Here is a 12,781-nt window from a genome sequence, read left to right as displayed (position 1 = left end):
ATCCAATCTCTATTACCTAAGTAATAAGATTCGGATTTGTGACAATCAAAATAAATCTCAAGAGAACTATTAGGCGTTACCGATCTCACGCAACTAATCAAACGAATAAATCCGATTCTAGTTGGATCCCAGCCGATCAAGGTTTGTGCTACACAAAGATATGAGAAACCAATAAGAAATCTTCTTCCTCTTCAAATCTTCTTTAATCTTCAATTAAAACCTGCACAACACCACTTGAATCTCTTGTGATCAATCAAGCACAGAACGGAGTCTGTTAACAATGAATTATCACAAGATGTATTTAGATCTACAAACAGTTCTAAAGATCCCGTCGATACTTCGATCTAGTTTGAGTGAATCTTATATCAGAAAAGAAGATTCTCAAGAATAAACAAACTAGGTGTACTCAAAGTTTCAACAACCGTTAGTCAATCAAATCAATCAAAAAATAATAACACTACAATTATCTAGTTTCCCATCAATGGTACTCGTAGAGTTTCTTGATCCCACAGAAGTCTTTAAACGAGCAGTCGTACGAGATTTCGCCTAATTAGGGTACTTTCCTCTCCGGATAGACGGCTCCACCAGAAACAACAAAAAGATGAAGTTTGCCTGGCTCTTAGGATAGTTTGCTAGAAATGCAAACTTAGGTATTTATAGACCAAAGATGTTTGGACACCAAGGAATTTACAAAATCGAAAGTATTCTCAAGATATGCAATAAATGCCCATTCAGTTTTCATAATTCCAGGAAATGCTTTGTCCAATATTTTCCGAAATCTCTCAATAGAAAATCTCCAGTTAGTAAATGCACGTTACTAATTTTTATTATCTAGATATATGCATTTAATTGTTGGTAATAAAAGCATATAAAACTAAGAACCTTAATTAAAAGATTCTTAATTTATTTCAGAACAGGATCTCCTTGAGTAATTAAGGAATATCATTGAACAATAAAATATAAGAGTCATTGTTCGTGTTCAAAGTATGTTGACATCTTTTCTTTGTAAATCATCTTTCATATTTACAATCTTGGAATCGATTATACCACACTTCCAAACAAGTTTAGAATTGGTTCATTTGTATTCCAAGACAACTATGTGATTGATCAAATATCAAATCACATTCATGGGTTCAATCGGTTCTACCAATCACTAGGATTGGTTATACCTTAATATGGAACACTTGTGATCGATCACACAAGTTACCAGGACCGGTTACATCAGTTTCCAGGATCGGTTACATCAATTACCAGGACCGGTTACCATATACACATGGTATTGCTTGTGATCGGTCACACCAGTCACTAGGATCGGTTACACCAATTACTAGGACCGGTTACACCAATTACAAGGATCGATTACACAACTCTATTGTGATCGGTCACACCAATTACTAGGATCGGTCACATCAATTACAAATATCGATCATACCATCTCAGGTGATTACTTAGGATCGGTTACACTAATTAATCAAAACTAGTCATACCAAATCATAAGTCATGCATTGTGATTAGTTATACCAAGATATACAACAAGTTACGATCGGTTCTACCATCTCACACATATTGGTAATCCAAATATTTGAAATGAATAGCCATACCAATAAGCCTAGCAATTTCCCTTTCGATTCATAAGACAAGTTCATGAATGTACTTCCTTTAAACAAATGTAAACATTGTTTTCTAGGATGAAATCTTCACTTTTATCCATTCTCATAATCATCACAGCATTCATAAGATTATGTCGATGTCATACCTACGAAGTTCAAAAGATAAGCATTATACTTCGTAGTCGAATTCCTTAACACTATGATCATCTGATCATGTCTCACTATTAGAATAAAATATTCATACACAGCTTCGCAGTTATGTTTTTAATATAGCACGACTTGAAAGATACGCTAGGAATGAAACATTTCAAGTCAACATTATTAACCTCAAGAGGAAGGATGATGTCGTCGGTGTAGCTCGTTACTTCATCACTTTCTTCAGGTCTTCGAGTAATACTTGTATGTCTCATATTCCTAGATTTTCTAATCTAACCTATATGAAGTTGTCTCTAAGCAACTCTTAGATGAGTTTTGATTCACTAAAATATGACAACCAAACTTGGCATACCAACGCTTGGTGGGTTCAACCGAGCTATGCTCTAACAATGTTGTTGTGCACCATCGATACAATCTTGGGTAAGAAAATATAATTACGACAAATGTATTCATCTTATGTCATGTTGTATTTTGCACCACGGACTTTGGTTTTTTTACCTTTGCCTTGACTTTGAGATTGTGAATCCATATTACAAGAAATTAAGAATTGTAGAGAAGGTGTGATTATTTTAGATTTGAAGAAGATTGAGAGATTGAGAAATTCTAAAGAGATTTAGAAATTCTGGTGTGAGTTGAAATTAGTTTGAAATTGAGTATTTATAGAGGGGAAAATTGTAGTTGTTGGATGAGGAACTGATAAACGATGATCAGACCATCGAGCGATGTAATGACTAGCGCTGGCGCTGGAATGACCAACGAGCGATATTTTGACCATCTAGCTACCGATGGAAACCCTATCGCTCGCTGGAAAGCCAATCATGTATGCCTATATGTTATAATTGACATATGGGTATATACATTTGACACTTTGACATATCCATAATGGGTGCATATATGACAAAATCTGATGTTCGTGGTATGCATAGGAATAGGCCTAATATTGTCGGTTTGGGAAAGTTTTCTTCCTCCCGGTCTGTTTAGTGTTCTTGTTATGATCATTATAGAACAGTAGAAGAAATCAGTTGGAGAGAGGGAAAAGACAGCTTAGCCATTACCTAAACTTGGCTTAAAACCAGTAATATACTTATCCTAAATTTAGGGATATTATCAACCTCATCATCAAATTAAGTTGAACCCAAATTTCTCCCTCTTTCTCTTTCTACCTTGAGTTCCTATATCCAATTTGATTCTCTTCATCCACCATTTCCTTCTCCACCACCATGTCCACCACCCCAATTCAGCAGCAGCCGTATATCTGACCCACCATTACTGCCATGGACTACCAAACCCAATCACGTCGTGAATCATTTTCTTTCACCACCTCATCCACATCGAAACCATCAGAATCACAAGACACATGTTTTGATCTTGAATGGCCTTTTGGTAATATCGAAGGTCTTGATAAGGAAGATTGGAGAGAAACTGCGTATGAGATTTTCTTTACCGCATGCAGATCATCACCTGGTTTTGGTGGTAAAACACCATTAATCCAAGATAGTTGTACTGGTGATAATGGAGGTATGGGGCATAATGGAGGAAGAACAACAACAAATGGTTTGGGTTTGGCTGCCACGAGTAAGGTAAAAAGAGCTTTAGGATTGAAAATGGTGAAAAAAGTGTCACCAAGAAAACCAAATTCTAATCCTTCTTCACCTAGGCCTAACTCTGGCTTCGTCTGTGGTGGTGGGTTGGGTTTTACAACGCCATTAATGAGATTAAAAAGACCATTAACATCAGCTGAAATTATGAGATCACAAATGAAGGTTTCTGAACAGAGCGATATTAGACTCAGGAAAACACTCATGAGGACTCTTGTTGGCCAGGTATAATGTACGTTTCATTTGTTTGCTAATGTGCGGGCGAAAAATCCATAGCTTGTTTAGGTTATCCCACTCCTACACATTCATTTGATGTAATTTTAGGGTGATACTTCATTTCTTCTTCTTGCTTTACCTTATACAATGGAGAAAGCCCGCATGCATCATGTTGATTTTGAGTTTTGGTATAATTGAATGACATTCTTCTAGTTGGTACTTGGGGGAAATTTCTGTTTATTGGAGAATTAGATTTATTTATTTTGCCATTCTTTACTGATATACTTATGTTGTATTTTCCTAACTCTATACTATATTGGTGTTAAAAATATTGCTTGGCTAGTAATATGTGAGGTGATTGGGTTCATCAAACCACGGTTGTTAATTACAATATCAAATGATGGATTTCTGTCTGTTTTTAACAGATGGGTAGACGAGTAGAGACCATAATCATCCCACTTGAACTCCTTCGCCACCTTAAACCATCAGAGTTCAGTAGTGTAAATGATTATCATCTTATGCAAAGAAGGCAACTCAAAGTCCTTGAAGCAGGTCTATTATTCTACCCTTCGGTTCCATTAGAACCATCAAACTCGTCTGTGTTGCACCTCCAGGATATTATCCGCGGGAGCGAAGAAAAGCCCATTGACGCAAGCAAGAACTCAGAAACGATGCGAATGTTAGGCAATTCTGTGGTGTCGTTGTCATTGCGCAGCACAAATGGATCAACTGCAGATGCGTGTCACTGGGCAGACGGGTATCCCATGAACATACACTTGTACATTTGTCTCCTACAATCAGTCTTCGACCTCAAGGATGAGACTGCAGTTCTTGATGAGGTTGACGAATTGCTCGAACTCATGAAGAAGACATGGTCTACGCTAGGAGTCAACAAGTGTATACACAATGTGTGCTTTATGTGGGTGCTCTTTCAACAGTATATTGCGACAGCACAAGTTGAACAAGACCTTCTGTCTGCTTCTCTTGCTATGTTAACTGAAGTTGTCAATTATGTGAAGAAAGCTGAACGTCGAGATGTTATTTATATTAAGCTTTTATCATCTGCTGCTACTTCAATGCTAGCTTGGTCTGAGAAGAGATTGCTCAATTATCATGACAACCTTCAGAAGGGAATGGCTGGGTTGATAATGGAGAATTTACTTCCATTGGCGTTGTCGGCTGCTAGGATTTTGGATGAAGACATATCTAACTTTGGGGTGGGACAGGGGAGAGGGGATCATTCGGTGGAAATGGGGGACAAGGTGGATAACTACATAAGGTCATCTATGAGGAGCGCTTTTGATAAGGTTCGTATTAATTTTATCCTCATTTTTATTGGCATGGCTAAATAATTAGCAGAGAATCAAATAAGTCGAATGGGAATGAAGTAAAAGAGTCATAGCAGAAAATTATGTTCACTACTCTAACTATTGTATGCTATTTACTAATACTTGCTAGACCAAGTAGTATCCTTCATGGTCTCATTTCTTTCTTTGTGCTAATAAAAGCTATTTAATGGAGCAAAAAACAAGAACACTGAAGCTGAAGAAGAGGCAAGTGAAGTTCTGATTCAATTAGCTAAAGAAACACAAGAACTGGCTACTAAAGAAAAGGAGAACTTTAGTCCCATACTCAAGAAATGGCATCCAGTTGCTGCTGGAGTAGCTGCCCTGAGCCTCCATAACTGTTTTGGAGAAGTGTTGAAACAATACATAGCCCAAGTTTCCACGTTGACAAATGAGGCAATTAGAGTCTTACAAACAGCTGGAAAACTAGAGAAGGATTTAATTCAAATGGCAATTGAAGAATCTGTTGATTGCGAGGAAGGTGGTAAAGTTGTTCTTAGGGAAATGGAGGCATATGAAGTTGACTCCATCATTTTGTCTCTCTTAAAGGCATGGATTTATGAGAGGTTGAAGAACGGAAACTTGTGCCTTGGTAGAGCTAAAGAAACTGAGGTAGGTTTAGCTCGTCTTTCATTCACTAATTGAAGTATCAACAAGAACTATGGGAAGTTCTTTTTTCTCGGTACAATTTGTGTTACCACTGTGATCATATCCTGAAACCAAACTTTATGTTTTATGAATCCTTATCATTGTACATGTTCGATTGAAGCAGTTGTAATATGCATTTCAGACATGGAACCCAAAATCAAAGACAGAGCCGTATGCACAGTCTGCTGTGGAGATAATGAAGTTGGTGCATCAATCCGTCGACGACTTCTTTGAAATCCCAGTTGGAATTTCTGATGGTTTGGTTCAAGATCTTGTAGACGGCTTAGAACTTCTTATACTTGACTATACTTCCTTTGTTGCATCATGTGGTAAGATCTGTCATAATTCATGATATTATCCTCCTTTTGTTAAAATTAAGGATTCATCCTTAGTTGGATGGTTTTTGTCCCTATTATTTACTCGTTTCAATTTTGAATTTTGTTTGTGGTTAATAGGGTCAGGATGACTGACTTCTTCAGTTGACATTTTTTTAGTAACTATTATCTTTCTGTCTGTTGATGATATTTGTAGGTTCAAAACAAAGCTATACCTCCACTTCCCCCTTTAACAAGATGCAACCAACATTCGAAATTTTCCAGTTATGGAGGAAAGCAAGCCCTTGCAGAACTCTAGGAGCAGCCGAGAGGTTCCACAGTAGCTCGGCAGAAGGTAATCATCCTCGGCCATCAACAAGTCGTGGCACGCAGCGACTATACATCCGTCTTAACACTCTGCAGTATCTCCTGTCTTATGTCCATTCCCTCGACAAGTCACTCTCACTTGCTCGCCGCCAAAATCCTTTACCCCACAGTCGCTATCGCAATAATCGACACATTTCAGCTAATAATGCTATTTTGATCTGCCCGGTCCTCCATCCTTGCAGCATCAGAGAATGTTGCAGAAATTGGTGCTTACCGTCTTATATTCCTTGATTCAAGCTCTGTATTTTATGAAAGCTTATACGTAGGTGATGTGGCCAACGCACGTATTGCCCTGCACTGAGAATCCTCAAGCAAAATCTCACGCTCCTTGCTGCAATTCTAATGGACCAAGTTCAACCTCTAGCAGTGAAAGAAATCATGAAGGCCACTTTTGAAGTTTATCTTATGATATTGCTTGCTGGAGGGGTGGCACGGGGATTTTCTTTAACAGATCAAGAGATGATTGAGGAAGATTTTGAGAGCCTTAAACGTGCATTTTGCTCATGTGGGGAAGGATTGGTAGCGGAGGAGGTGGTTGAGAGGGAAGCTGAGGTAGTTGAAGGAGTGTTGGGATTAATGGGTCAGAATACTGAACAGCTAATTGAAGATTTCAGCATTGCTGCATGCGAAGTGAGTGGATTGGGAATTATGGGTGTGGGTCAAAAGGTGCCAATGCCACCGACTACTGGAAGATGGAATAGAGCTGATCCAAATACAATCTTGAGGGTACTATGTCATAGAAATGATAGCACTGCCAATGGCTTTTTAAAAAGGACATTCCAATTAGCTAAGAGGAAATGAAGAAAATGATGCTCACTTAGTCTCAGGAAAACCTCTTTCTGATGCAGAATTATGTTGTGTTTGATTGCTTTGTTTGTACTATTTCAAGGTTCCATTGTAGTAAAAAAGAAACTGTAGTTTGTCCCACCTTATACTAGAGGAGCATAAATTGAAGACAAGGAGGATAATGCATATATTGTATCTATTTGCCCTATTGTATCATATCGCAAAATGCACATTTTTTTGGAATTAAAAGAGCTTTAAACTTAACATTTCTTGTTCCTCAATTTCAGGTAATTTATACATCAACACATCAAATCGAGTACAACATTATTTAGGCAAAGGATTTCAGGTAAAACACTAAAACAATGTTCTAGTATTGGTACAACATGTCGAGCTCCAAGTCTAAATGTTGGATACTCTTTTCATTTATTAATCATGTGATATATTTTCGTAGTTGGGTCTGGTTAGATATCTGGTTTCTCTGTAAGAATCATCATAGAGTCAGATATTTCTGCTTTATAAACATATGACTAGTCGCGAACATGAAGAAGATGAAATTCAAGACATTTAGAATTGCAAAGAATGCATAATAGTAGTCTAAATGAGAATCATTCAGGTTGTTTAGAATCCATCCTTTATGATGGTGCCTCTTAGTTATGTCAGAAACGTCGACAAAAGGAAACTACTAAGAAAGTTCCCAATTCCTAGAGTAGTCATAGAATAGGAAGTTCCGAGACTCTTCATACTTTCGGGTGCTTGATCATAGAAGAACTCAATCTTAGCTACTTCTAAGAAGGCGTCAGCTGTTCCCATAAGTATATATTGAGGAAGTAAATAAAAATACTTAGCGGAATTTGTCCTCCACTTTGAACTAAACCGTAATCTTTAGCTACTCTGAGTCGTCTTACTTCTGTTAAAGACGCAATCACCATGATTATAATATGGAGAACTAGCCCAATTCCCATTCTTTGAAGAAGAGTGATTCCTCTAGGGTTCTTAGTCCATCTCCTCATAATCTTGACAAATACAAGATCGTAAAGCACAACACATATAAGCATGGATACTGTTACGAAAGCAGCTAAACTTGCTGGTGGAATTTTAAAGCTGCTCCCTATAGATCTATCCAGAGTAGTTCCTTGTTTGACGAAAAGGGTACCAATCTGAGCTAGCATTGTACTTGGAACAAATGTAGCAATCAATATCGGAATCATGCGGAGCATTTGTTTTGTTTCCTCGACTTGAGTAACTGAACACAACATCCATGGTGAATTTGGACCCGTGTCAACTGCAGCTTTGTTAAGAAACCTGCACTAAAAAAAGCGTAATTAAGTTATATATTTACTTTAGAGATTCTGTTTTTCTGGTTGTGCGCACTCGTACTACTGACCTCAATGAAGGAGTGGAGTCAATTCTATGTTTTCCTTTCTGTGCATATTCTTCCAGCGCAAGCTCATAGAGTTGCTTAGGATCGTTGGGCACGGGTACCCTTCTTTTCCTCAAGGCAGCCACGATAACCTTAGCCATCTTAGTAAAAGGACTTCCGGCAGGCACTTTGTGTCTATAAAAGGAAGTACCAGCTAAAAATATGATGATTGATACAGCGAGTCCAATTGTTGGTAGCCCATATCCGAGAGTCCAACCTACATTGTCTTGTATGTAGACCAGAAATGTGTTTGCGAACAACGTTCCAAAGAAGATACTAAACATCCACCAGTTGAAGAAGGAGAGCTTATGAGCTTTCTCTTTTGGATGAAACTCATCAAACTGGTCTGCACCTATCGTTGAAATGTTTGGTTTGGTTCCTCCAGTGCCTATAGCTAATATGTAAAGGGCTGTGTAAAACACTGCTAACTGAAGTGTTGAAGCTTGTTTACAGTCTGCCACATTTGTTTCGTAGCATGGAGGTGGTCTGAGACTGTGGAGTGAAACTGTAAGGGTTAGCAAACCCATTCCCTAAAACGATAAACCAAACCGTTAGCTTATACTATGTTAAATCAGAGTTGAACCTAAATCTAAGGCTATTATTATCACTTGTCAATATGCTTCACAAATAAGCATCTTCAAACAACATCAGGGTTCCACCACCAACTAAATCTAAGCCAAGGGTTCAAACATTTCGACTGATAAAGCATCGACATCTTCTTAGTGACATTTGACAAGGACTTTGCAAAGGAGACAAGTCATCCAGAAATCAGGATGGACCTACCATACAAAGTTAGGGGTTTGGCGATGAGGCAGCCGCAAGCTAAGTCAGGAACTTGACAAATACTTTCCTAAGAAGGGTGGGTATATAGATATTGCCTCCGACTGATTTTCTTTGGGACTTTTTTCCAGTATGTGGCACGTATTATTATTTTGCACACAAAAAAAAAAAAAAAAAAAAAAGAAGGAGAAAAGTTGTTTTGCCGAGAGATAGATGAAGGATGCAATAATAAAAGTCCAATATCGACCGAGATGTGCATCTGCAATGTATGCTCCTAGGATTGGCGTCATCCAAATTGTTCCAACCCAATTTGTGACATTGTTTGATGATGTAACCGTGCCCTGGTGAAGCTTGGTCGTCAAGTAGATGACTAGATTCGAAGATATACCATAATAGGCCATTCGTTCAAATACCTCATAAACTTCAAAATATCCAGCAAGACAAAATCAGGATTACAAAAATCCATGCTTCAAATACAAAAAATGGAATTCACGATATTTGGGAGAAATTGTCTTCAAAAGAAAAGAAAAAAAATGGACCATTGAAACAAGTTGATAATAGCCTTTTCTTCTTCCAAATAAGTTGTATTTGTCTGGCCTGGCAAGGAAAACGACTATGACAGGCCTCACTGAATAAATCGGGACATTTATTTGTTTAGACCTGCAGCTAGCTACCTTTAATTTCCTACACCTTTTCTTGATTTTTCAACTACATTATCTCAAGTTATCCATCATCACGTGGTGTACATAATTGATACGTAACCAGACATTTTTATCTTATTAATATAAAGAAACGAACTCTTTTTAGTAGGAGATTCACTAAATTATTTGGTTGTCCCTATTTTTTACATATTTACATAAATATCATTGTTTTGAAGATGGATCAAAAATTTTAAAAATTAATTATCTTTCAAAATATATACCGGATATTTTTAAAATTTATATATTTGAAAAGCTCTTTCAATTATCTACGTAACGTAACGAGTACAAATAAGAATAATAAATTTTTGTTTTAGGAAAAAAATTCCATAACTTTCAAATTTAATATTGTTGGATGAGTAAATCGTCCTTACTAGTATCTTTAAAGTGACGTCAATTGAGCTTCAAGCGGTAAAGATATACTCCTATAATGAAAGAGACTCTAGAAATAAAGACTAAACCTCTTATCATAGGTGAGTTCGAAGCAGTATTTGAAGATAGAATTAAGAAAAAAACGTTACAAAATTATTCATGGGGTAAACGTAAACAGACCTTAAAGAATAACCTGTAGTGAAGAACTTGTTCTGGATGATCAGAAGGAATGAAGAAGACATTTTGAATGAACACAATTTTAATCCATCTAAGTATTATCTTTTTCTTAAATAAAAAAAAGTTTAGAAGGAATGAAGAATAAGTAGTCAAGTTACTATATCAATCTTGTACAAATAACAAGGTGAGTTTTTTTTCAAAGAAAGAGAGATAGAGCTAGAGAAAGTACTGTTGGAAACAAAGCACTATAATCAAATTACACAAAGAAACCGCTGAGTCGCGTACTAGGTCGCTATCTTTAAGGTGTTTCGCGGCTCTGCCTCTTGATTGTGCTAGCAGTCAGTTTTTTGTCGAAACCCTATGGGATAAAACAACTTATCTCTTTCGATTTCTCTGCACTGAGAAATCGAATCAATAATAACTCTTTCAACAACACTTGCTCAGAAAAACTTGACGAAATAAAAATAACGTTCTATATCTTTTCTTCCAGAAACCAGTTTTTTTTTTTTATAATCAAAAAGAATCAATGGAATTAATGGAAAATTAATTTTCGATTAAATGCCAATTAAATTTCTTTGTAACAGCAAAAAAACGGCCGTATTAAAATTTCAACATTAACTGTAATTAATCATGATATAATTATCTTAATACGTTTTGAAAATTTAAGTTAAAAACAGCAAAAAAAAATTGTTTCTGGATCAGCAGACCTCCCAAGACCCCCAAGGCCCCGCTCCCGGACTAATATAATATAATATATAGTATAAATAGTATATACCCTAGTGAAATTGTGTGGGGTGGGAATTGAACCCATGCCTATAGTGTGGGAGCTCAAAACAATGCCACCATACTATTTCTCTAACTTTGGCATATTATTACAAAACTATGTTTTTAAATATATACCCCAACAAGTACCAACAACGAAGGAGCAAGCTTTCCATCCACCTCTTTTGGATCTAAGCACGGGGTTTCCTTTAAGATCCACCGTACCATCTTGTGTGTATTCATCCCCACCAGCTTCATCAACTTGATTTGCACTCTTGTTAGAACCCCTCATGACTTCCCCCTCTCTCTCTCTAGCTAGAAACTTGAGTTACTGATTGCTTGCAAATTTCATGAATATATAGGCAGAAAACAAAAATGCTCGTAGTTTAGAAATTAGAATAAAGTATTGTGCTCATTTTGTCAACGAGCAGGGCTAGCTTAGATAGGAATTGGCATGCAAGTTGCTAGCTACGACTAGTAGTAGCGGTTATTGGATCTTTGTGCGTATACAAAAGAACCATTAATGCAGCCTACAATTTATAGTGTAAGTGCACATCAAAAATCAACATCATACTCTTGACGAGATGACCTAATTGTAACAATAATCCCGTCAAAGGTTCCAACTCTCTTTGCCTGATAGTTACAAAGCAATAAATTAATTTGTTTTTATATCTCTTAATTAACCCTTGATTTTATAGTCTGCGAGTTACAACACCAAAGGTGTCACTATCCATGTACAAAAACTCCAATAAAACAAATAGTTCACAAAAACCCCATTTAATATAAACTGTCTATATTACCCTTGTAGTTTAAATCACCCCAACAAAAACAGAAATCAACCCCCACTTTTAATTTTTATTATATTGTCACCACCAACAACAACCAATCACCAACTAGCAACACCACCGACCACCACCACCATCAACCGTCGCCGACCACCACCATTTCCGACGCGCCACCACTACTGACAACCATCGCCGTCAAACCACCGCTGCCACCTTCGACAGACACCGCGCCACCACCACCACCGTCGCCGCCGAAAACCACCGCCGCCGCCGACCACCGCCACCACCACCTCCTCCGCCGACCACCACCGCCACCACCGACCACCACCCTCGTCGGTGATGAAACCTAATTAGGTTTCATCATTTTTCCACATATTGCCATTTCACCAACACAACTTCAATGACGAAACCAAACACGACGACTTCTAAGTCGGGGAGAATAAACAAGGAAAAAATCAGGTAAAACCAAATTTGGTTTCATCGAAGGAAGAAAGAAGAAAAAATGAAACACAATAAGATGAAACCTACCACCACCGTCAAGTGCACCACCCCCATCGCCGCCACAACCACCAGCACCTCCTCAACTAAAACTAGTTTCAATAAAAAACAGTCCACCTGTGTCTTGCCATCAAAAATTGGTTTCATAGAGATCAATATTCAACAAAATGAAAAAGATACGATGAAACCTAATTAGGTTTCATCATTTTTCCACATATTGCCATTCAC

At 37.5% G+C, this 12,781-nt stretch overlaps 2 protein-coding genes and 1 pseudogene across 3 annotated transcripts; 2 read left to right on the top strand and 1 right to left on the bottom strand.

The window, feature by feature from the left end:
- Positions 1-2,868: 2,868 nt before the first annotated feature.
- LOC113317562 (protein unc-13 homolog) lies at positions 2,869-7,249 on the top strand. Of its 2 annotated transcripts, XM_026565722.1 has the most exons (5): positions 2,873-3,589; positions 4,006-4,887; positions 5,089-5,538; positions 5,717-5,903; positions 6,106-7,249. In XM_026565722.1, the coding sequence occupies exons 1-5, from the start codon at positions 3,041-3,043 to the stop codon at positions 6,504-6,506; spliced, it is 2,469 nt and encodes an 822-aa protein (XP_026421507.1). In that variant the 5' UTR covers positions 2,873-3,040; the 3' UTR covers positions 6,507-7,249. The 2 variants fall into 2 exon arrangements, with proteins under 2 accessions (XP_026421508.1, XP_026421507.1); XM_026565723.1 differs by lacking the exon at positions 6,106-7,249 and having other exon boundaries at positions 2,869-3,589; positions 5,699-5,841.
- On the top strand, positions 6,580-7,277 carry LOC113317563 (protein unc-13 homolog). The gene has a single exon (XM_026565724.1). The coding sequence runs from the start codon at positions 6,618-6,620 to the stop codon at positions 7,074-7,076; it is 459 nt and encodes a 152-aa protein (XP_026421509.1). The 5' UTR covers positions 6,580-6,617; the 3' UTR covers positions 7,077-7,277.
- A 157-nt stretch (positions 7,278-7,434) lies between these two features.
- Positions 7,435-9,682, bottom strand: LOC113317564 (annotated as a pseudogene).
- Positions 9,683-12,781: the final 3,099 nt, after the last annotated feature.

This window comes from Papaver somniferum, chromosome 10 (genome assembly GCF_003573695.1).
Source record: "Papaver somniferum cultivar HN1 chromosome 10, ASM357369v1, whole genome shotgun sequence".
Lineage (NCBI taxonomy): Eukaryota > Viridiplantae > Streptophyta > Magnoliopsida > Ranunculales > Papaveraceae > Papaver > Papaver somniferum.
The sequence above is the reverse complement of the archived record's forward strand: the minus strand, read 5'-3'. Positions and strand labels throughout refer to the sequence as shown.

Coding starts and splice junctions, on each gene's coding strand:
- LOC113317562 (XM_026565722.1), top strand. CDS start 3,041: ATGGACTACCAAACCCAATCACGTCGTGAATCATTTTCTTTCACCACC. Junction 4,888..5,088: donor TGAGGAGCGCTTTTGATAAG/GTTCGTATTAAT, acceptor TGCTAATAAAAG/CTATTTAATGGAGCAAAAAA. Junction 5,539..5,716: donor GTAGAGCTAAAGAAACTGAG/GTAGGTTTAGCT, acceptor TATGCATTTCAG/ACATGGAACCCAAAATCAAA.
- LOC113317563 (XM_026565724.1), top strand. CDS start 6,618: ATGGACCAAGTTCAACCTCTAGCAGTGAAAGAAATCATGAAGGCCACT.